The sequence below is a fragment of the Balearica regulorum genome, chromosome Z (genome assembly GCF_011004875.1).
Source record: "Balearica regulorum gibbericeps isolate bBalReg1 chromosome Z, bBalReg1.pri, whole genome shotgun sequence".
NCBI classification, from domain to species: domain Eukaryota; kingdom Metazoa; phylum Chordata; class Aves; order Gruiformes; family Gruidae; genus Balearica; species Balearica regulorum.
The window spans coordinates 8349747-8372621 of NC_046220.1; the positions used below are offsets into that span (position 1 = coordinate 8349747).

A 22875-nucleotide genomic window follows, 5' to 3' on the forward strand; every position below is an offset into this window, starting at 1 on the left:
TACTTTCAAATTCCACAGTAAATAATTTGACCAATATTATTATGCTGGAGAACAAGGCAGCACAGGAACTAACCTGTATTCTGTTCAAATTCATCAAGTAGTTTGTCCAAGTCACAGAGTGCAGCTTTAAAGTAACTGTCCATTCTAATTACAGTTCCAGTGAAGCTTTAGCCTTCTTAAACCTAAAAAGAAAAATACAGCATTTCATTCACAGCATTTTGCTGTTTACAAAGTCAAAGTGTTATTAGTAGAAGAAAACTTCTATGAAGTATATTTTTGATAACACTTTCTTCTCCCTCCATGTAAATAAAAGTATGAGGGCTGCAGACTGTCAGCCTCCATGTACTGTGAACGTGCTCTACAGCATACTCAGTACATGCACAATACACTCAAAAATTCACCTAAAAATCAGGAAATTGAAGCTGCCTTATTAAAACCAAATGCATTTGAAAGCATGTACTATGTCATTATAGTATCAGAAGTTTAAAACCAGAAAGCATACTAAGATCTTCTAGTCTGACTCCCTATGCAGTTTATGCTACACAGTTCACAGGCAAAAAAACAAAATAGGTCATCATTATCCTTGCAACACAAGTGAACCGTTTAAATAAATGATGCCTACATAATCCCAGACACTTCATGCTTTAAACTTCAGCAGGAAGCATAAAAAGTACCCTTCTGTTGATAGAAGTGCCAGCAGAAAAAAAAAGTTTAAGAGTTCAACTCTGACAACCAGTTCAATACTGAGCATGTGAGTATGAGACTTAAACAGATTCTCTTAGTTCCCCAGCTACACAACCAATCAACCTGAATTTAGTTTTTTCAGCCATGACCAAATGTTTCACATAAGACTGAACACAGGCTAAACCCTAAAATACATCAGGAACTATAAAGCAGATAACCAGCTGAAGCACTGAAGTACAAGACAGTCATCTTAACACAGAGCTGCAATGCATTTAAGCAGGTTGAGGTCAGTATTCCTCCCCCATGATAATCAACAAGCTGCCTTTAAATCCCCCTCTTCAGCTTCTTCCAAGGCCAGCAGAAAAAGAAGAAAATCCATCATGGTAATTTAGCTCATCATCTCTATTCTACTCAAAGCACAAAACCCATTAACTTTCTCTGAGACACAAACAAAATTATTAAAAAATAATCTCTTTTTCAGAGACTTACCAACTCTCCAGAAAGCAATTTATTAATCACATTCACTATTGCTTGCCTTACTTCACTGAAGTGTAAGGTTTCCTGTCACCGAATTACTCAGATCAGGTGCATTCACTTACTACCACATTAACATGCATATGACAACTTTTTTAAGATTTGTAGTGTAAATAGAGACTTGCATAAAAAAAGTGAAACAAACAGGATACATCACATCGTTTAGTACTTTATATCCATATATAAGCAAAAAATAAACCATCTGAACATAGCACTGTATTGATATCCATGGCCATGAATTTGTCACTGCTACGGTCTTAACATGCTGAACCGTACTTCAAGTCTCACACAGCTATCTAATGAGCATCAAATAACAACAAGTGCATACTTACTGCTGTTTCTCTTACATTCATTTGAATACAGTTCTTGCCTGGAACAATCATCTCATTTCCCAACCTCCTAGCAAGTGGGAGATTACAACTTGAAATGGACATTATTTCAGTTAAGAACCTTACAAGATTAGCAGCTTTTGTCAATTCATTAAGAGATATTAAAGTAGAGATCCCATCCTTACAGTGTGCATTTATGGACAGCAACAAAACTGATGGTGAAAAATTAGTCAAGCTGATCATATAAACTAGAAATATTGAAGGATTATGAGAAAACTGGGGATCAAGAAATACATAATGCTGATTTTTATTCTCTGTAGGGATTTATTATACAACCTTACCACTCAGATACCACTTCAGTTACAACTCATGGGCACACTAACAGCTGTGACCAAAAGGAATGGTGGTCCAAGGCCTTTCACTACTCTGCAGCCACACATTTGCCAAGTCTTCGTTTGTACTGGCACCAAATCTCATCTCATCCCACAAAAAAACAGGTCAAAGAACTAAAAAGACAGAAAGTCAAGTACTTTAGAAGGAGAACAAAGTTAGGTTTTTTGCTTGTTTCTCCACCAAAACAGCTCTCCAAAGTGAAAGAAACACTAACCTACCACAACGTCCTGGCAAGTGCAAGGATCTGTTAATCTGCCTGCTTCGCTCTTAATTATCTACACAAAATACTGTTTGCAGTTGTAGCCCTGCAAGTTAAGCTCCCAATTTACTGCAATTAAAATTTTGAGTATTTTTAAAATCAGCAATATTTTTTTAAAAACCCAAATGTTAATGAAGCAAACAAACATCTATCATGATCAAATTAGACTTAAAGATATCCTCTGAAATTAGTTTTGTTCAGGTATCTCAATGCCCCTAGAATCTCTTATAAAAAAAATTTTGCATATTTCAAAAAATATATCGAAGAGAGGCAAGTAATCTTTTCAGCTATCTTTATCTTATACTTAAAAAGACCTAGAGATTACCTATTATTTTACACTCTTAAGTGGCACAAGACAAGTTCTGAATTAAGCATGTATGAGTTATTAGATTATAATGCTAGATAGGTAGATTAGAAGGATGCATTTGCACTGTACACTGTTGGCCTGTTGACCTCTCTGAAAAAGGAAACAACTCAATGCAAAGAACTGTAGACCCGAAATCATAGGCAAATATTTACATCTATTTAATACAGATTAAATCATTTCTACAGAGAGCTCAGAAAACTATGATACCTCAGTCTATGAAGCCAATAATGTTGTCACATTTAGTTAAATCTATACAGTTTTGAAATAAAATGGTCCCATTTGAGTTTAGTAAAGCATTTTTAACAACGTGACTTTGAATAACTAGCATATCATTCCTGTCATTTTACTACTCTTTCCGAAGTGTTTCACACTTTCAGCTTTTCTAAAAGAGGCCTCCAAGGGAAACAAAAAACCCTACCACAGTAAACAAGCAATAACTCCTTATCTTATCTCTCTCCCACCTCTCTGTCCTGAATCCATGTATTTGCATTATTAAAGAATTGTAAAATCTTTACGTTTTCTTACATTTCATCATCTTTCAGCAACAAGACCAAGTTGTATGTTTTGCTCCCTAGACTTGCCTACAGCCAATCCCAATGTTTACATTAAACAAAGAGTGGATTAGAAGCTAAGAAAAAGCTGTAGTGACATGTTTTTATTAAATGGCTACTTGTTTCCCTGAGCAAAAGAACTATGTAGGACTCATTTGTTTTAGCCAACTGCATTTGTTCTGAACATATTCTTTTAACAACTGTACTTCTAACAATCTGAAAACAGCAGCACCACCACTATATTTTTTTAAGTGGGTAGAAGTCTCAGTAGAAGAAACAGCCACCATCTCCCCAACTCTAGTCTTACAAAACCATTAAGAAAAAACAACTGAGATGGAAATAATTGTTTTGTATGGGCAAGGAAAGCACGTGCACACATAGGAAGAGTGCTGGGTGTGGTACAGCAGACTACAGCTGCTTATGCACGAAGATCTTTCTACTGCAGGTTTTAGAGGAACTGTTGTGTAAACAGCTTGTCCCTTTACCACTCCTTCAATCGTGCCAATTTAACATCTGTTCAGTGACACTGTGAACAGAGCAGGAACTCACCAAGGTAAAATAGAACTTTTCCTTAGTTATTTTTCATCCAGACAAGATCCTCACATAGATGTAAGGAAAAAAGTATGCCAGCAGACCAGAAAGGGCAATGCATGACCAGGAAGGAATCACCACCAGAAAGAAAAGCACAAGGAAGCTTAATCTGCATGCTAGCAGACACCTTCAGGATATGAGTCAGTGCCCTCCTTGCTGCTGTCACCTCTTACACATTTAAAGGCATGGACCTTTGTTGACTAAACAGCATCAACTGCTGTCTTCTGAACACGTTTCCCAGAGCTTCAAATACACTCACTAGACTCTCTTCAAGTTGGTTCTCAGATGAATATATTTTTTAATTAAACTATTAAACTACAATGTTCATAACTGTATCTGAGGCATTAGTTCTCTGCAGTTAGTGCAGTGAGACATACAACTTGAGGCTCTTACCTGCTCCATTTGATTTTTTTTCAAAACAGAAAGTTTTAAATTTTAAAAAAATGGTTCAATCACTGTCAAAGACCATATGCTTTCATATTAAGCTAAATATTTATGTGTGAGGAGACTTCAAGATAAAATACCAGTCCTTCTCAAAGAGGGAGAAAAATAATCAAAGCATAAAATGACTACCGTACAATGATAACAGCTAGTATCTAATATTGTAAAACTCAGTTTAAAGAGCAAGATCCAATAAAGTTTTATTTCAAAAAGTCAAGTTTACATCAGGTGACACAGTTATGGTTAACTCAGGTAACTTAGTTTTAGACATTTACTTTCACAGATTACTGTGCTGAATTGAGCTACTTAGGTCTGTTATTTCCTTAAGACATTTGACTGTAGTGTACCAGTAAACTACAAGGCTTGACGTCAAGAGAAGTGCTTGGGTGCTCACTTACTACTACTTCAGCCAGAAAAACACGGAAGATGACACATTAATGGATAGAAACAGGTCACATTCCGAACATTTTACATTGTTACAGGTCATCAATTCTCATCACACCATGTGTCCTTATGTACATCTCACTTCCTTAACTGGCAGCTAATCTCACTTGAAGAACAGAACACAAGGGTTTCCAAGCACATGGGTTGGCAAAGATCAATTTTTTTCAGGTTAACAGTCAACTCTTCATTTTGTCAAGTGAATATCCTTCAGCTTCAAGACAGAATAATACTTTTTGTTGATGTACTACAAAAAAAGCACACTTCTCTAGGTAAACATTTGGTATGTTTCTAAGCAAGCTCACCTTAAGCCTCTTATCTTTCTAAGCTTTTACTTGTGCCCTGATTTCAAGACCAGCATTCTTTATTATCTCACTCAAGTTTATTTAGTGGAAAACTAACGCCACTCAACTACCATGTCAGGCAGCAGTCACCATGGTGAACTCGGGAACCCAATACCTAGAACAGCTGACGTGAACAGGATTGAAGCGAGCTATTCTGTGGCAATCTCTGGAAGGATTGGGAACTATTAAAATTTAGGTCATGTCAACACCTGGTGAAATGCCCTTCTTTACCTTCTGAGGCCTCCAAGAGGCTTCAAAGCTTTTCTTATGTTATTTGCCCAGTCAGACAAGGCTTTGTCTCTGGCAAACTCCTAATACTGCATAAAGACAGTATCTTAAGAAACAGAGGCTGTAACTCTTCTACATAAAAACTGCTACCTAAGGAAAGCGAATAATGTGATCTGGATGCCTGTGCAATGAGTGCAAGCTTGTCAGTGCATTAAAAAACACTTTATAGGCCACTTCTTTTATACCCTTTATAAATCACTTCTAATTTAACAGGCATATATTCCAGGGTTTGAAACCAACATTCTACTAGGGACTTCTCAACACACTCTTATTTAAAGGAGAAGATAACACGAGTCTGCTAGGATAGAGAACGGCCAAATTACAGCACAGACTGTCAATTTTATTTCAAATACAGTCTCTCCAAATGGAGGTAGTTAGTAGTTTTCAGTGGTGATAACCTGTAAAATAAAATGGATAAGTTAATTACTAACAACTAAGCAGTTTAATCTCAAGCAGCCTTTTGATGTTTAAGAATCCCTGAAAGGCACTCTCTGTAGTGCTAATATATATAGGCATTACCAGATCTGCAGCTAATCACAGCTAATTACCACTGCAGAATCTAGGCTTGCTATTAGATGGAGCATGCTAAACCAACAGAAGATCAGGCTTAAGATAAAGACACACACAAAATTGCCCTTAATTTTAGGTTATCATGAAAGTCTTTTTGCTCACTGCAAAGGTACATTACTTGAACTCCATCATTGTGTTTAATCATTATCTTTAGTCTGAGCAGAAAGCTACACTGAACTTTTATTCTCACAAAAGGATTTAAGTAGGTTTTTTTTCCAGCTTACCACCCAGCAACTACCATAACTAGAACAAAGCCCCTGAGAGAAACACAACCATTGAGAATTATCTAAGCTCACAGTGCTATAGAAGGAAACTACTACATGAAGCCAGTATGCTGCTTACCTCACCTTAACGGTATTTAATTACCAGCTTTCTCCCTCTTGCATCCCCCGTCCTCCCACCAATATCCCTAAACCATACACCTACCCATAGGCTTGAGGGCCTACAGACAAGAACAAAATTAAGGATACAGCTGCCCATGGAGTTCATCAGCAATGAACTTAACAGGGAAGTTCATTACAACTGAGAAAATGCTTTGTGAAAAACTTACATGTTGTCAAATAAAAGCTAAAATCATTCTTGCTGAGCAAGACAACGTATTATCCAATCCCAAAACTGCAGTGGCTGCTGCCACTGCAAATTTAGTAGATGCATCAGGGGTTGAACATAGAAGTTACAGAAGGTTTCAGACACATAAGGAAAAGCTTACATGGTGCACCGCAAAAAAAAACAAACCCAAAACCAACCAAACTGCCTTGCTTAAAGAGCAACATTGTTAGTTGAACACCATTTCTTCAGAAGAACAAAACTCTTATTTATCAACAGCATTATGATACCATGACCAACACCAGACAATTTTATCCTAGACTTCAACTTAAGCCCCTGGAGATTTTCCTTTAACTTATCCACTGCAGAGGATAGTATCATTCACACTACACAGAAAAAAACTGTCTGTCAACAATTACTGATTTTCCACAGTGCTCCAACACATCAGCAGTACTGTCAGCAGCCAGGCCCACAGCTGAAGAATCCACTTCCTCAATTGAACAAACACATCTCTCTCATACCGCCCACAGTGCCATCACCATTAATTGTATCAGCACTTATTACTCAGCATTAGAAAATGAGTCATGGGAATATGACTATTACACCAGGTCTGAAAGATCACTCCTCAGCAGAAATCAGTGTTCTCTCAATATTCTCACCTTCTCCAATTGGCATTATTAACAACCAGATATTTGTATTAGACAACTCAGCAATACAGCACTAGACACCAACAACATCAACTACTAGCAGTCAACTGGATCGTCTTCTGTGCTCTACTCATTTCTCCCAAATGTACTAATAACTAGTTTTCTGCCATTAGAGCCTGCATTTGAATACGGGCTGAGAATGTTTCCTAGTTTATCCAGAAGCATGTCTTAAAACTTTAAATACCTGTAAGTGTATGGTGTAAGCATGTCCATTGTACTCTGTACCCTATTTCAAAATAAATAGAACAAAAGTAAGGAAAAACATCACTAATATCTCTAAATCTCTAGGGGCAATTAATCCACCTAAGCAATCTAATATGTGCAACACAGCATGAAACGTTGTAACAGTACTACGCAGTTAGCTGCTACAGTGTGCAAATAGCAAACTGTATGCAAAAAAACCACAACAATTTGTTCTTGTTTCACCACCATCTTCCACTTCCAAAGCATGCATTCGCTGATGCTACTGAGACTGTACAATCCTTACTGCACAAAGTTTCTCTAACAGCAGCCTTACTAGTTCTGAAGTATACAAGCTCTTCTTCAGGCCTGGAATAAGCTTCAGCGCCGAATGCCAGCTTTGGACGGTTTGCTCAACCCAGATATGCATCTATGCCAGATCATATATGACAAAGGTAGTTAGCACCCACAAAACAGAGCTGACCGCGGCAAGGGGAGCGCCAAGACAAGGCCGTTAGCCTTGTTAGCAGGAGACACAAGTTAGGACCGCGCCGAGCGCCTCCGTAGAAATCCCCGTGAAGCGCTCCGTGCCCCACGGGCGCCCCAGGCCCCAGGGGCTCTTGCCTCTGCCCCGGCTCAGCCTCCCCGACCCCGCCGCGCAGCCCCGGCCAGGAGGCTCGGGAGGCGCCGGCCGCCACCCGCCTCGCAGTTCTCCGGGCAGCCCCGGGCTCCCCCGCCAGGGAGGGCGGCCCGGGAGGCCGCGGTTGCCGGCGGGAGGACGCCGTCCGGCGACACGACACCCGTGACCGCCGTCAGGCCGCCAGTCCCTCTCCGCGCCTCGCCCGGCGCCCCGGTCCTACCGCGGCTCCCGCCAGCCCCGCACCCACATCCTCACCCCTCCCGGGCCGCCGGGCGAGGGGGACGCGGACGACCCAGAGGAGGCCGCGCTCCTGCTGTAGGATGGGGGGGGGGGGGGGGGGCAGACGGCGACACCCCCGCCGCCGGCGGCGGTTCACCTCAGAGGCAGCCCCTCCCCCCGCCGGCGGCTGCGAGCAGCGACGACAGCGCCCCTTGTTTGTGCGCTCAGCCGCCGCTCCGCGCATGCGCGGCGAGGCCCCGCCCTCCCCGCCGCCACGGCCCCGATGATTCCCGGCTTCGCTGACTCCCGGTCCCGCGTCTGCGCAGAGGCCGCGCTCCGCCGGGGGCGGGGGGGTGGGGTGTGTGTGCGTGCGCGTGCGTGTGTGTGTGTGTGTAGCCAGCGGTGTGACGGATGCAGTCCCTCCACGCGGCCTTTCGCGCCCCGCCGGCAGAGGGCGCCGCCACGTCCCGCCCTCCTCCCGCGGGGATGTCGGCGTGGGCAGCTCGCGCCCTGGGCCTCGCCTTTTCTCTTGACATCACCCGCCGCAGTGACGTGACTCTTACTCCGTCAGTCTTGCCACCAGGCAATATGGAGTCGGGGTAGGCAACAGTGAGTGCCACTTCATCTTGTTTGGAAATTACTGTTAACTTAATTAAATCGGGCCGTTTCACCAAAGCAATAGTTACTGTGCTATTACATATCATTAAGGACAATATCAGCTAATGCATTGTCCTAGTCTGGCCCCCAGTGGCGTAATCACAGGACGTTTTTAGGCATTTCCACAAACAGCTTTTTTCAAAAATAAATTTATTCCAGCGCGTGGCTATATAGAGATGACTACAGTTTTGTCTGGTTTGACTCGTGGATTACTTTCTTCATAGTGTGTAGCCTGAGGTGGCCAGGAGTGTGATTTTCGAAGCACTTTTACTGTATTTTCAACTGGTTTTGCACTAGGAACCGGAGAAACGCTGTTTGAACAGAGGTTTTGGCAGCAGGCGTGTATGGGGCCCCATGACCCTTGGGCTTTGTACTGATGACTCCCCAGCATGCCATTTCCCCTATCCTGTTCCAAAACATCCTCTTTCATCTCCATTGCACGAGCTAGCATGTAACTAACCTTTCTCTGATGAGCCAGAGCCTCCTCTTTGTCATTTACCTGTATATTTATTTAAAAGAGAAAGAAAAGAAACTAGTTTATGAGATAAGAACAAGGCATTCTGTGTAAATCAGCAGTTATATTTGCTCCCCTAAGGACTCACGATGAATAGTTCAGCAAAAATACTAACCAAATCTATTAACATCTTCAGGATTTCATGAGGATTGTCTAGCTCTTCAACCTTCCTACAGTCCACATGGGATGAGAGCAGGCCTGATAGTTTTTGCCCCAGACTGTTCTTGTTCCCTTGTAACTTGACACGTCCTAAGGAAAACATAAGTACAAGAACTGTGGAATTGCTTAGGAGGAGAAAACTACTCTGGAATAAAACGGGCATATGTAAAACTGGATTCTGAAGCACCTCCTCTAAAAGGGCAATGCGAGCTACAGCTTCTCCCATTGCACATAACATGGCAGGCTACCTGCATGCAGCACCACCCTTACATCGCTTAAAGGCCAAATAGACTTTTCATCATATATATGAGCAGACTGAACATAAAGTTCTTTTTGCTGTATGGAAAACACTTTGACACTCTACTTAAAAAATAATTCATGGTAATTTGTTTTTAAACAGTAGGTAGCCTGAAAAAAAGATTCTTTGACATAAGCTGTTTAAAAGTTTCTAAGATTTCTAAAAAGATTAAAATACATTAAAATCACAAAACGTACGTATCAGGATTGGAAACAATGATGTCGGTATAGGGGAAACAGATATTCAAGGTCTATGCTGTTTCAGCATTACATCGTGAGGGCACTCAAGGAATTTAAAAGACCCACCAAACTTCTAAGCCTGGCACATTCAGGTCAATGACTAACACAAATGTATGTTGAAGAGCCATTCCTAAATTCTGCTATGGTTTTGACCATGATATAAGCACTTAAATATTTCTCCTTATCCTTTCTCTTAAGGAAGAAAAGGATAATAAGAATTTTTCCTCTTTTACATAGTGCTTTGTAACTCACGGATGACCACATGAAGAAGAGTAATAAATACTGATGTAGATACACATAGAAAATAAAATTCAGTATTTCAGTGAAAGCTCGGTATATATTTTTTGCATTTCTCCTCCATCCCTAACTCTTATATAAGAGATCATTTGAAAAAAATACCTACAGCATATTAAATTGCTGATAGCATCTAAAATGGCCAGGTTAAACTTGCCAGATGTTAGCTTTTTTGTGGTGTTTTCATAATAAACATCTGTAATATCCAGAATGTTATTGTCGTCCTGGATAACAGCTTATTTATTCGAGCATGTTTTTACTCAGATAATACAGTTCATGAACGTGCAGTAAAAAAGGCCTACATTAAAAGCCTAGACTGGTGGCTCTGATGTCCTACAGTAGTACTTAAATATTCCACTTATACACAGACACTCTACCCTACACATGCAAAACTTCCAGTAGAAATTCTTCAACTACATGAAACACTAACGTATTTACAGTTTTGACATAACTTTGTTCCTTTTTTCTTGACTCTTCAGAAGCTTCAGTTAGCAGTTAAACCACAACCATATATTTAATACAATAAGGTCTGCCCGCGCCGCTCGTCAGCTAACTTCTTTTCTAGTCAACCATTACAGAGGTATAGCGTGCCAATTTACCATCGTCTTTCAGACGTCTCCAGTTTATAAATTTCGTTTCCTTCTTAATCTTTATCACTTCTGCAAGCCTCAGGGCTTGGTCCTTCCTCTGCATTAGCTGCTGCTCAAATGCAATTCTGAAGGCATCTGCCATTACATAAGCTTCATCTTTACTCTTCTTCAGATTTTCCATCTGGTTTTAATTCAAAGAAAATTTGAATATTTTGAATATTAAGCAATTTGGAAGCAGTAGCAGATTTAAAATGTATGTTAAGAGACAGAAAGAAGCCATTAACACAGACAACTTTTAAATAAATGCAATCAAGGAGGTAGGAGAAACCAAACTAAGTGCCTTCTTGCCACATTCAGAAATAATTTTTGAAACATGTATTGAGGTTCTTACCCTTCCTCTTCTACACGTGCACACACCACCACCCATCTACACAGACACGTTGGCAGCAGTGCCTATGTATCTCTGCATGAGAAGAGCTTGAGGACAGCATCAACGTCCCATGCCAGTTGGGCCAGGACCAACAGGAGCAAAAGAATGGTATCTATGCCAGGGATAGTAACTTTGGTACTAAAGGGACATGACAGTACTTACTTTCAAAACCAGTAAGTCAGATGGAACTTCTGCAGTGGGACCACGAGGATGGTTACCACATTTGCAGAGTCAAGTACAAATTAGAAGAAAAAATACTTTATTAAAACTATAGGATTTCACTAAATTAAAACCGTAAGAGCTTGAAAATTATGTTATCAATTTAACTGTGATGTAAATACAGAGTTTTCAGCAAGATCAGCTTGCTGACCTAGCTGGGTGAGTGGGCTTGTGAGTGCTGATGTCAATGTGAGGGAGGTGTGCAACGCACTGCCATGGAGGAAGGGAAAGGGGAGTCATCCCTGTCAGTGGTAGTCCACACTCACACTGCGTATATATTTACAGACTGTATACACTTTGAGCGTATACATATTTGTAGATTAAAAAATATGCATGGAAATAAAAAGAATGAGAGATTTTTTTCTTACTAGTAAATCTGGCATTATAATTACAGTTTCGTATCAGCAAAAGTTAGAGCATTACAAGTATTACAAACAAACAAACAAACAAACATTACTTCTGAGAAGCATTCTTGTTTTAAGACACATTTGTTTGTGTAAGCTGCAGTAAAGTGTTTCTGGCTTTATTTGCCTTTGAACACAAGGACCCCTCTGCTTGTTCGTATTTAAGCCAAGCAGCGTTACCTCTTGCTTGAGATGAAGGAGTTGCTTTCGAGTTACAGCTGCCATTTTAGCACAGGGACAAGGTTGCCCTCCAGAAGTGTTGCAGATGCAGGCTCCAAGAACTGCCAGCTTAAAGTCCAAAACAAACCACCAGTTAAATATCTATCTGCATACACGATACGATCCAAGAGATGCTGGGTGACTAGCAAAAAAACCCCATCCTGAAACTACAAAGAGAGTATAAGTATAAGGGTCAGGGGAAGCAAGGTGCAAAAGATTTAGGCACGATTTCTTTTGACTCACAACTACATGTGTGAAATGTATTTTTTTCTACAAGATAACCTAAAGGCAAAAATTGTCAGCATGCATATGCTACTCCCTGCAGACCTCATTAGAATGTTTTTTCACTCAATAAAGTAAAGCAGTAGGCATAGGAGATAAGAATTAAGATGCTAGGAACAAAAAAATAAGCATGCTGGCTTGTAAAAGCCCGATGCTCCTTCTGTCTACTCTTTCTTTGCAAGATAGGAATCATGGTGCACCACACATTAGAAATCTAATTAACAGGCATGCAAGGGCATATTGTCATTAGCTAAAAATGGGTCCAAAGAAACAGTTAATCAGTAAGCAAAATTTATCTATGTATTTTGAATATAAGCATACCTTTGAACCAGCCATTTTGAAAAACATACAATCATACTTACTTCAAGACCTGTAAAATCTGTAATGTCACTTTTATTCAAGGACATGTTTTCCTGAACAATTTTCTGTTGTTTCACATCTAGCATTGCAAGAAATTCCAAGCACTGCTGATTCAGGACTATGAAATAAAAACAAAGAAAGTGATTAAAAAGTCTGCTGCTCTGACTTCTCAATTTCTGGGTTTAATTACACCCAAATTAAACGGTTCTGTAGTTTAAGCATCAGTTTGGGAATGTGATGAGACTATGTAGATCTAGAAACTAAGATCCCAGTTGGCTTTCCTTCTGTGGTTTCCTAAGGTGATGATCCACTTACAGACCGTGCTGGTTTTGGCTGGAATAGAGTTACTTTTCTTCATAGTAGCTGTACAGGGCTGTGTTTTGGATCTGTGCTGGACACAGCGTTGGTAACACCGGGATGTTTCCGTTCCTGCTGAGCAGTGCTCACACAGAGCCAAGGCCTTTTCTGCTCCTCACACCACCCCACCAGCGAGTGGGCTGGGGGTGCACAAGGAGTTGGGAGGGGACACAGCCGGGACAGCTGACCCCAATGACCACAGGGATATTCCACACCATGTGATGTCATGCTCAGCATATAAAGGACTAGGGGAAGAAGGAAGGAAGGGGGGGAACATTCGGAGTGATGGTGTTTGTCTCCCCAAGTCACCATTACCTGTGATGGAGCCCTGCTTTCCTGGGGATGGCTGAACACCTGCCTGCCCATGGGCAGTGGGGAATGAATTCCTTGCTTTGCTTTGCTTGTGTGTGCGGCTTTTGCTTTACTTATTAAAATGTCTTTATCTCAACCCATGGGTTTTCTCACTTTTACCCTTCTGATCTTCTCCTCCATCGCCCCAGGGAGGGAGTGAATAAGCGGCTGCATGGGGTTGAGCTGCTGGCTGGGGCAAAACCACGACACAGAGATACCATCTCCTGTATTACACTGCCTCAGTACTAAGGGCTCATTTCTTTGTACACTTACAACTAATGCAGCTGTTCTTTTAGAATAGCACAATATTGGGAAAATAATGATGTATGTCAGCTATTTTAAAGCTTTTTCGAAACCAAAAGTAAGGGAAGGAGGCTTGAGCCATCTTGCTTGAGACACCTGCAGAACCTGCAGTTTGAAAAGCTCCACTAGAAAGCTGACAAGCTGAATACCTCCAAGTTTGTGCTACGGGAATCTTTAAGTGCTACGTTACAAGTGAGTGTCTCTGATGGATTCCCATTGTAGCAGGATCAGTTGGTGCTCCTGGATGCGGTTCCCTTCTTCCAGGACGTAACTTGGAGCATGGACCGGTTGTTCCCCTCCACACCCAGGGTGTCACCAGGCCAGTGAGATAAGATAGGTGTACTTCTTTCACACCCAACCTACTCTTTAAGCTATGCATACCTGACTTTTCCTATCATTTCATGGGTTTTTTTTCAGTTCAAGTGACAATGTGAGAAGAAAACAAACACAGTTTATCTGTTTGAAGAGGGTTTCTGCATATCCACTAATATCAGCTACCAGTAAAATGAGACTTATCCTGTCAGAAAGCTTCCTTCATTGCTAAATCCTGAGTTACTCCTGAGAAACAGTATATTAAGAGGAATAGCTGTTGGTGGCTTACTTGCATTTTCAGCTTTAAGAGTTTTAACTTCTTCTGTTCGCAGTTTCAATGCTTCCTTAAGAGCTGCATTTTCACAATATATCCTGCAGAGGATAGAAAAAGGCTGTATTATCTTTAAAAAAATATTTTAAAATGAAAAACAAAATTAGCAGGTTAAAACACTGTACCTAATATGTCCACAAATTAAAATTAGGATTACTGAAAAGTTTGAAGAAAAAAATCAAAACTGGAAAGAGCTGAGTTTGACAAAGTATTATCCATGCAGCATTATACAAGCAATTTCCTCACTATGTAAATAACTATCTGTACCAATAATATGTAGTAGATTGTTAGATCCAAATCTGCTAGCTAGGGGCCAATAGGCAACCTAACACTACTCCTAACTAACTTCTGTTACTCCTAACAACCTGTGTAGGCTTGGTCTGACTGGTACTGAACCAAGCCTAAGAAAGCAGGCGATGCCAGGCTGCCTTCTGTGGAGTCACTCCTCGTTATCCGGGCTGCAGGTGGCTCCGCAGGGAGCAAAACCAGAATCTCTGCACTCGTACAGAGGTTTATCTGCAACCCAGATAGCATGTGCTGTTCAAACAGGCTCACCTTGTTCATGAAACCACACCCTCACACAACCAATTTGAAGGCGCCCAAGTATGCTCAAGTGAATGTTAAAAAAAATAAATAATTCATCTACAAGTAGATGGTGCCAACAACTTCAGAGTTTAAGGAGAGGTGAGTTTAAGTACCACATTACCATTAGAAACTCAAAGAAATTTGTAATTATGAACCTCTGAAACACTTGCTAGAAATCTCTTACTTCCTTGAAAGAACAAAATTGTTATTGGACATGTGACAAAACGGCTCTGGTCTGAATTTCAGAACGTAAACTTCCTGTAGTCTTAATGCTGTTCTCAAGAACAGCTGTACTTTCAAGCATTGCAACCTGAGAACATACAATATGCATTTATAATGCCTTTTTCCTTGCAGTATTGAAGTATTTCCTTCTTGAATAGAAAAGTGGCAATCTAAAGTCCTAAATGTTAAAGTAATACAATTTATTTGGTGGATCCCTTCAGCTATCAGTAAATGCAGCATGCTGTAAATTCACAGTTTTGTTAAAAATTAAATAGTAGCGTGAATTATTTCACTTGAACAAACAAATGGAAATACATATTCTTCTCATCCTGCTGTCTTAGGTATCAGAAAACTTTTTTGCAAAGCAGACTGAGCTCCTGGCTCACAGTTTTCTGAAGCCATGTCTCTAGCTTTCAACAGTTAACACTACTTTTGATGCTTCTAACTACCCGGCTGCACTTCCAATCAAAGTCAGGAAAGCCAAAGAGTTTTTCAAGAGATATCCCTTGACAAGTGTAACTAAGTCAACAGGTGAACAAGACGCAATATCTTAACAAAACTCTTCTTACAAATTAATAGCCTGTAAACTTTTGGCTTATTCTTTGAGTCAAAGTTTGAAAATGTTAAGTAAAAATCTCTGCTGAAATAATTGTATAACTGTTATGGGTAGACTGCAGAGATATCATTTCTACATTTAAGTGAGCCTGCTGGTCACATTTTTCAAGGTCTGTTATTGCATTATTAGTTTAGTGCCTCTGGCATCTTCTGCTTGCCTAACCACATCTGCTGTCCATCCAGAGTAACTCTTATTTAAACAAAGAACCAGTTGATCAGCCTCTCTCCAAAGCATTCCATTTTACCTGTATGTATGCTTATACCTACAATGCAAGAAAATAAAGCAATGATTAACCAGCAAATGATATTTCTACATGCATGCACATACCATTATTTTCTATGCCTCATTTACATTTAAAGTAAATAAGGACAGTCTGGCTCCAGCTGGCTAACATAATAACGTAATAGGGTGAAAACAAAAACTCAGCCTAGCAAAGCTAGCCTATAAACACACTAAAGAATTAAGACTTAGTAATTTTAGTAGTTTGAATTGAAAAATACAAATGTGACTAGCATGAAAATTAAATAAAACTTTCCAAATCTGGAAGGAAATTAGGAAAACATGAAAACCCCAGAAAACCTGATGAAGCAAACTTGGAACACAAGAAAGATGACATATAGCATTCAATGCAATTAAAAAAAACCCTCAAAGATACACAGTGTAAGTCAAATACCTGTCATATTTTTCTGTCCATGTGTCTTCTATGTTTTTAAATCTATCCTGATCAAATTCAATTTCCCATTGCAAAGTATTGATTTCCTGTGGAAACAAAACAAACCTGCAGCAGTTCATTACAAGCCTCCCACTGAAAGGAAGAAGAGGAACTGCTGGTGCCGATTTTGGCACTGGCAGACCAATGATGATAACAATCTATGATACTGTTAAAAATACATTTGCTGCCAGACACAAAAAAGTTTCTGCATCGCTGATCTATGGATTCCAGACCATGTTGCATGAACTAATGCTTGTAGTGGCTTGTGACAAAAACAAACCTGTGCTGTCACATTTACTGTTGTGTGGAAAAGTCACACAGGAAGAGAAACAAAGCATAAAACTGACTTTAACAAGGTAGGTCAATGCCACCTTCCTCCTCCTCATCTTCCCTATGAAAATTTGGCACCCATTTCTTAAACTCGTTGGGAAGTTCCAGCTTCATAACTAAGAAATAATGCAACTTACTATGAATGAATGTGAAAGTTACAACAAAGACCAATGGAAAGTACAGAAAGAACTCTAGTAACTTTCAGGCATTATTTGTAGGCACTATAGCATAAAACATCTAGATCAAAAGAGTGATATGTTAACATTTTCCCTTACTACGAAAAAGGAATCAGAATACTTTAAAAAAAAACACCTGGAACTAATGGCAGATTAGTACTGATTTAAATAAACCATCTGATAACCCCTTATTAATAGCAATGAACTTCTGTGTTTTTGCACACGTGTGAAGGAAACATGCACCCTTACCTTTTCTAAAGTTCTCTTCTCTTCCTCAGTTTTTTGAAGCATTGCTTTTGTATGACTAGTGGCTTTATTAAATACTGCCTGCAAAAAAAAAGCACAACTCTGTCAAAAGCTGTAATTAAGTTTGCTTAATTTGTCTTCAGCAAAATTTTCAGTTTTACATCAAGAGAAGTTCACATTCTTAGTTAAACAGTAATGTGCAGAATTACAAACACTAGCAACTTGCTTGTAAGTCCCAGTGGGTTCTAATTTCAAGGCACTATAAAGCTACGTTGCATAACAACTTGTGTTTCAACCCTATAATCTTTTCTGTTGAAAAATGTAGCGTCAATTAAAATGAGATCATGTCTTCTTCAGGGCTTGTCCACAAAATCAGCTCTTAAAAAACTTGGTTACAACATACTTATACTTTGATCCAGGTGTAACTTACTACGAAAGTCTGCGGGTAGAAACTGCAGAACTATAAACGTGTTATGCAAGTAGGCTAAAAACTAGGAAAGTGATTTTAACATAATTGTGATAGCAAATAAAAATATTAAAAACTGTGAACAAAAGACTGACCTAGCATTTAACGCATACTGCCTTGTAAGACAACAGATGGAGCAGTCAACTGAAAGTGTCTGTGCTTTGTAGCAGATTTCAAGCACTGGCAAAATCTGTAATTTAAAGGACTCAAAAAAAGGCCACATTCTGTAAGTTAAATGGATATGATAAGATATCCTCAAAGATAAAATTATGAGAATTTGCTACAACAGTAGAGTCTTCTTAAATAACGAAAATAATTCCATGCAGAAAAAGTAATAAATCGTAGAAGCCAACTCTGTAGACACTTGCAGACTCAATGCTTTAAATTATAGCCCTGAGAAGAACTTAAGGTTTGGGGGATTTTGATGAGGAGTGGCAGGAAGATTTCTTCTGTTCTCCTTCCTTTACTGCTAAGTACCCAAATTATTTCTGAACAACTCCTACCATGCTCTGCAGAATTCTTAGGGCTTCATCTTTTCCTTCAAGCTGTCTTTGAGATGCTTCAAGCTCAACTTTCAAAATTTCAACTTCCTGAAGCAAAATAAAATAGGTACACTGAGTAAAAGCCAAGGTAATCCTGTTAAAACTCGACTGTAACAGCAATGTTAATTTGCTCTCTTCAAAAAAACAATCTTCTCCTATTTCTACCCTATATGATTCTTTTCTGACTAATGGCTTGCTTGTGATGAAGAAACATTAACAGTGCATGCTAGCACAAAATCCTTAAAGAAGAACACTTGTAATTATTTTTCTCTTCCAATGTATTTGGAAAATAAACCACTGCAGTTCTGCCTTGCTAAAGAAGTTATATCTATCAATATAGGTCTGGACCTTTAAGATAAGTAAGCAGAACAGAATACAGTTTTCTTATATATGCAGTGGTAAAATACATACTAAAATATAAATGGTCTATTAATATGATGTACTGTAAATATTTCATACAAAATATCCATACTTTATAGTGTGAATATCATGTTAGGACTGTTAGATCAAAACCACTACTTGTCCAGAAGAAAACAACAACAAAACAGATTCCTGCTCCACGTACACGCCAGTCATATCTTTAAGCAACATTCCCCCCTTCAGAAGAAAGCAGTTTTTCAATTTCCAAGATTTAAAAGAGAATTTACTGCTTTGTATACTTATCTCTTCTTAACCCCTGTGTAGGTCATTCTGGTTCACCTGTGGTCATACAAAACTTTTTTTTCCTAGTTCTTCCAGTTCTATTACTTCAGCAATTGATAATGAATTTGTATTTGGGAGCAGTGGCAATTTACCAGTTTTATCTAATGAAAAATGAGTAAGGTTCCGTGACAGGTTAACTTCCTGTGCACTGAAGGTTCTTCATGCTAAGACAACTTGAAAATGACATATCATTAGGCTATCGAGAAGTTAAAGAACACAGTGCAGGTGAAGTGCATATTTTTACAGCTGAGAACACCCTGCTCTTTCTGCCTGGACTGATGCCAACACATCAATCCATTTAACCACAGTAAAATTAAAATGTAGGAGTTAACTACCTCTCAACAAAAATGCAGATTAAAAACCCAAAGATGATTCTGTGAGAACTGCAGGTTTTCAGGCCCTGAAGCTTAATTAAAAAAGAAGCTTTTCCTGCTGAAAAAGGAGTACAATCCTTAGAATATTCTCTACATCTTTAAACAAACTTGTCCCCTGCAAAAAAATTAAAAAATCCAGAGTATAAACTGCACCTCACACTCTGATTTCCTGGCATAAAATTTAATGAGGCCTCCAACTACCACTCTAATTTCAGGAACCTGAATCCACCCAAGACTCTGGACACGCCAAGATTTCCCGCTAAACTAACACTGTGCTTTAGTTTGCTACATTAAAAGGAAATGCAGATTTCAAGAGCAGCAACACTCAGCACAGTTACTAACCTCTAGAGCTTCCTGAAGTCGTTGCTTTAGTTCTTCATTTGACATTTCAGCATTAGACTCTGTAGGATTGATAAGAGATAATAAATGGTAAGTTACTATAACATTTACAAAATAAAACGTGAGAATTTGTTTTACCCTGAAAACAGGTAACATGCAGAGGTGAATTTTCATCTTTGTGGCGTTTTTTTCTTCTGGAGCTAATAAACAGATTTAAGAAATACATAAATACTAAGCTCAAACACATTGTTTCACAGCTAAAGAAGTGAAATGGGAAAAAAAGGCCTAAAATAAGGACAATTATTTTATATTTTCCTTTAAAGAAAACTCAACACAATAAAATTTCCATCTTGATGAAAAAAATAATTTCATTTTTTAGATTCTTTTCAGATTGTAACTTTTCAACAATCAAACTCAACACAGGAATACCTAGCACTATTTAGAAGTAGGGGCAATTTTCAAGAGACAAAGATGGAAGTACAGCGGTGGAGTATCCCACAAGGTCCAATATTCCTCTAAGCAAGTGGTTACTATTGGTACTGTTTTTTTTAAAATACATGGCTTAGCTTACTGTGGTGTGTGTAGGTAATAGTGGCAACTTGTTCTAAAGGAAAGAAATAAGCAAGTTATACTGAAATACTTCAGTCAAAATACTAAAAATGGCTACAAATGTAAGGCAGAGCAGCTAAAGTGTAATGAACAGCACTGCCTGTATTTGATTTTGTTTACCGCAGTGTTGTCTTCACAAAAAAATGAATGCAAACACCGGGAGAACAGAGATGTGCAGGTTCTAAAAACAACTGCTTAACCTCAGAACTAGGCAAATTTACAAATTTCAAATAAATAGCAAACAAGATTTTGAAGATTTAGCCATAAGCTTTAGACAGAATCTCTGGGAAGACACACTTAAACAAACCAGGAACCCAAGCAATTCAATTTCACAGGTGTACTGAGAGAAAAACAATGCTGTCCCCACTGCAGGATGCTCCTGGGGAAATGTCACTTTCAAATGCGAAACTAGACACTTTAAAAATGGCCATTCTACACTAAGAAGGGCCACAGCATCATTCACTGAAAAGCAATTCTGCTGTTAAATGTTTTGGGAGGAAGATCTAGGAACAGAGACTGCTCTGCTGGCTCGATGGCTTTGAGCATCTCCTCTTGTGACAGCGGATTTATCTGCTGTGCCAACTAATCCGTGAGGCCGGCTGGATCCCAGCAGGCATGCAATGCACACACGCTTTGTGTAATCCTTAAGAGATTTTGAAGTGCTTTGGCAAACGATTTCAATTAAACTTGATGACACCTTGTAAAGCAGCTGAACTGCTCGGTTTTGTCAACAGAGATTTTTCTCATACTGAATAATTAACTTCTAAATTACTCTTACCACAGCTATTTTGTCGTGTGGGACTAGCAACAGGCTTTTTGGATGATCCATTGTAGAAACTGTTTCTTTTTGAAATGGGAAGAGCTGCAGCATCACTTTCTTCCACTCTCCTTACTGAAAAGAGAGAACTGCAGACCTTTCCAGACCCCTTCCTACATCTAAATGAAGAGGAGTTTTGTAAATTTTCCCCTTCATAAACACCTCCAGGTCTTCTCCCAAGTCCATTTCCCAAGTCTCCACATGTCATGTCATCCTCTTCTGCTTCGTCCATCTTCTCCTCCTGGGCTCGGGTTTTAGGTTTAAGGGGTGGGGGTTGTGATTGAGGGCACTTCACTTAGTGATAATATGAGCAGTGCCTCCCCCAAAGCAACCCGTATTTTAGCTAGAAAAAACCAGAAAAACTCCGTAATTAAAGCAACAAAACAGCATTAAAGTGAAAAATCCGGAGGTCTTGGTGCACGGCCGCTTCCAGGTTCGGGCTGCCCACACGACATCGCTCCCGTCCCTCGGTAACACATTAAAGCAGTGAAACCTCCGGCTGCGGACGGGTCTGCCGGCGGTCAAGGGGGTGGCGGTGGACGGGCAAGGGTGGCAGCGCCTCGGTCACCACCCGCCGCCCACCCGCGATATCCCCACGCTCCTGCCCGCCAGCGGACCCCCACCCCCTGCCGCCCCTCACGGTCCCGGCCCCCCCGCCCGGAGCCCCCGGCCCACCTGCCCGCCCGGCCTCGGCGCTGCCGGTCCCGCCCCTGGAGCACCACGTCCCACGCCCGGCACCGGAAAGCGAGCCAACAGCTCCCCGGGAGGCTGCTCGGAGCGCAGGTTGTCTGCCTAAAGTACACCCCGCCCCGCTCCCCAACCACAGCAGCATTTACAAAAATCCCAAGCAACTTTTAGAAACGTGTTTTTACTTTACAAAACGTAGTCATTCAAAGCACTGATGTGATCCTGCCCCTCTGCTCTGCTCTGGTGAGACCCCACCTGCAGTACTGCGTCCAGCTCTGGGGGCCCCAGGACAGGAGAGACATGGAGCTGTTGGAGAGAGTCCAGAGGAGGCCACGAAGCTGATCAGAGGGCTGGAGCACCTCTCCTATGAGGACAGGCTGAGAGAGTTGGGCTTGTTCAGCCTGGAGAAGAGAAGGCTCCAGGGAGACCATATAGTAGCATTTCAGTACCTGAAGGGAGCCTACAGGAAAGCTGGAGAGGGACTGTTTACAAGGGCACTCAGTGATAGGACAAGGGGTAATGGCCTTAAGATGAAGGTGGGTAGATTTAGATTAGATATTAGGAATAAATTCACACTCTTTACTGTGAGGGTGGTGAGGCCCTGGCACAGGTTGCCCAGAGAGGTTGTGGCTGCCCCTGGCTCCCTGGCAGTGTTCAAGGCCAGGTTGGACGGGGCTTTGGGCAACCTGGGCTAGTGGAGGGTGTCCCTGCCCATGGCAGGGGGGTTGGAACTACATAGTTTTTGAGGTCCCCTCCAACCCAAACCATTCTGATTCTCTTAATTCCCAAAAATTGGTGTTGTCCAGGCACACACACCAGAGATCACCATCCACCTGGTTTCCCATGCAAGCAGTAACACTGAAAGGGGCTGTTCAAAAGCAGCACACGTATGTGTGTGTTTCCACAATGTTTGGTCCTGATTCTGTAAGGAAAGTCCATTTTTTTCACCATTTCAGTTTATGCAAGGGTCAAATTGCTGACGCAGTATTCCTCTGCAAGTCTCACAAAAAATTGATACAAAATATGGAATAAAAAATAGAATCATAAAT

General features: G+C 40.5%; 2 protein-coding genes across 5 annotated transcripts in view; both read right to left on the minus strand.

The window, feature by feature from the left end:
• Positions 1-8346, minus strand: part of ZFYVE16 (zinc finger FYVE-type containing 16) — a 31992-nt gene extending 23646 nt beyond the window's left edge. The window contains exons 1-2 of one of the 3 annotated variants that reach the window (XM_075739226.1): positions 8242-8346; positions 74-182 (exon numbers count right to left, since the gene is read on the minus strand). In XM_075739226.1, coding sequence (XP_075595341.1) covers positions 74-143 — 70 coding nt within the window. In that variant the 5' untranslated portion in view covers positions 144-182; positions 8242-8346. Of the gene's footprint in view, positions 1-73; positions 183-8108 lie in introns of all 3 variants that reach the window. The other 2 variants (XM_075739224.1, XM_075739225.1) reach the window with 2 other exon arrangements.
• A 528-nt stretch (positions 8347-8874) lies between these two features.
• Positions 8875-21911, minus strand: CCDC125 (coiled-coil domain containing 125). Of its 2 annotated transcripts, XM_075740515.1 has the most exons (13): positions 21815-21911; positions 21101-21482; positions 19717-19775; positions 18260-18346; positions 17294-17371; positions 16500-16585; positions 14362-14444; positions 12752-12867; positions 12069-12176; positions 10845-11016; positions 9371-9504; positions 9202-9240; positions 8901-9052 (listed from the first exon to the last, which is right to left on the minus strand). In XM_075740515.1, the coding sequence occupies exons 2-13, from the start codon at positions 21369-21371 to the stop codon at positions 9035-9037; spliced, it is 1251 nt and encodes a 416-aa protein (XP_075596630.1). In that variant the 5' UTR covers positions 21372-21482; positions 21815-21911; the 3' UTR covers positions 8901-9034. The 2 variants fall into 2 exon arrangements, with proteins under 2 accessions (XP_075596629.1, XP_075596630.1); XM_075740514.1 differs by having other exon boundaries at positions 8875-9240.
• Between the last annotated feature and the right edge of the window lie 964 nt (positions 21912-22875).

Excerpts from the sequence above, each read along its gene's own strand:
- CCDC125 (XM_075740514.1), bottom strand. The coding sequence starts at position 21,371 with ATGGACGAAGCAGAAGAGGATGACATGACATGTGGAGACTTGGGAAAT. Across the intron at positions 17,372-18,259 it reads TAAGAATTCTGCAGAGCATG|GCAGTATTTAATAAAGCCAC; the intron begins GTAGGAGTTGTT and ends TTTTTTTTGCAG. Across the intron at positions 11,017-12,068 it reads TCCTTCATCTCAAGCAAGAG|ATGGAAAATCTGAAGAAGAG; the intron begins GTAACGCTGCTT and ends AATTAAAACCAG.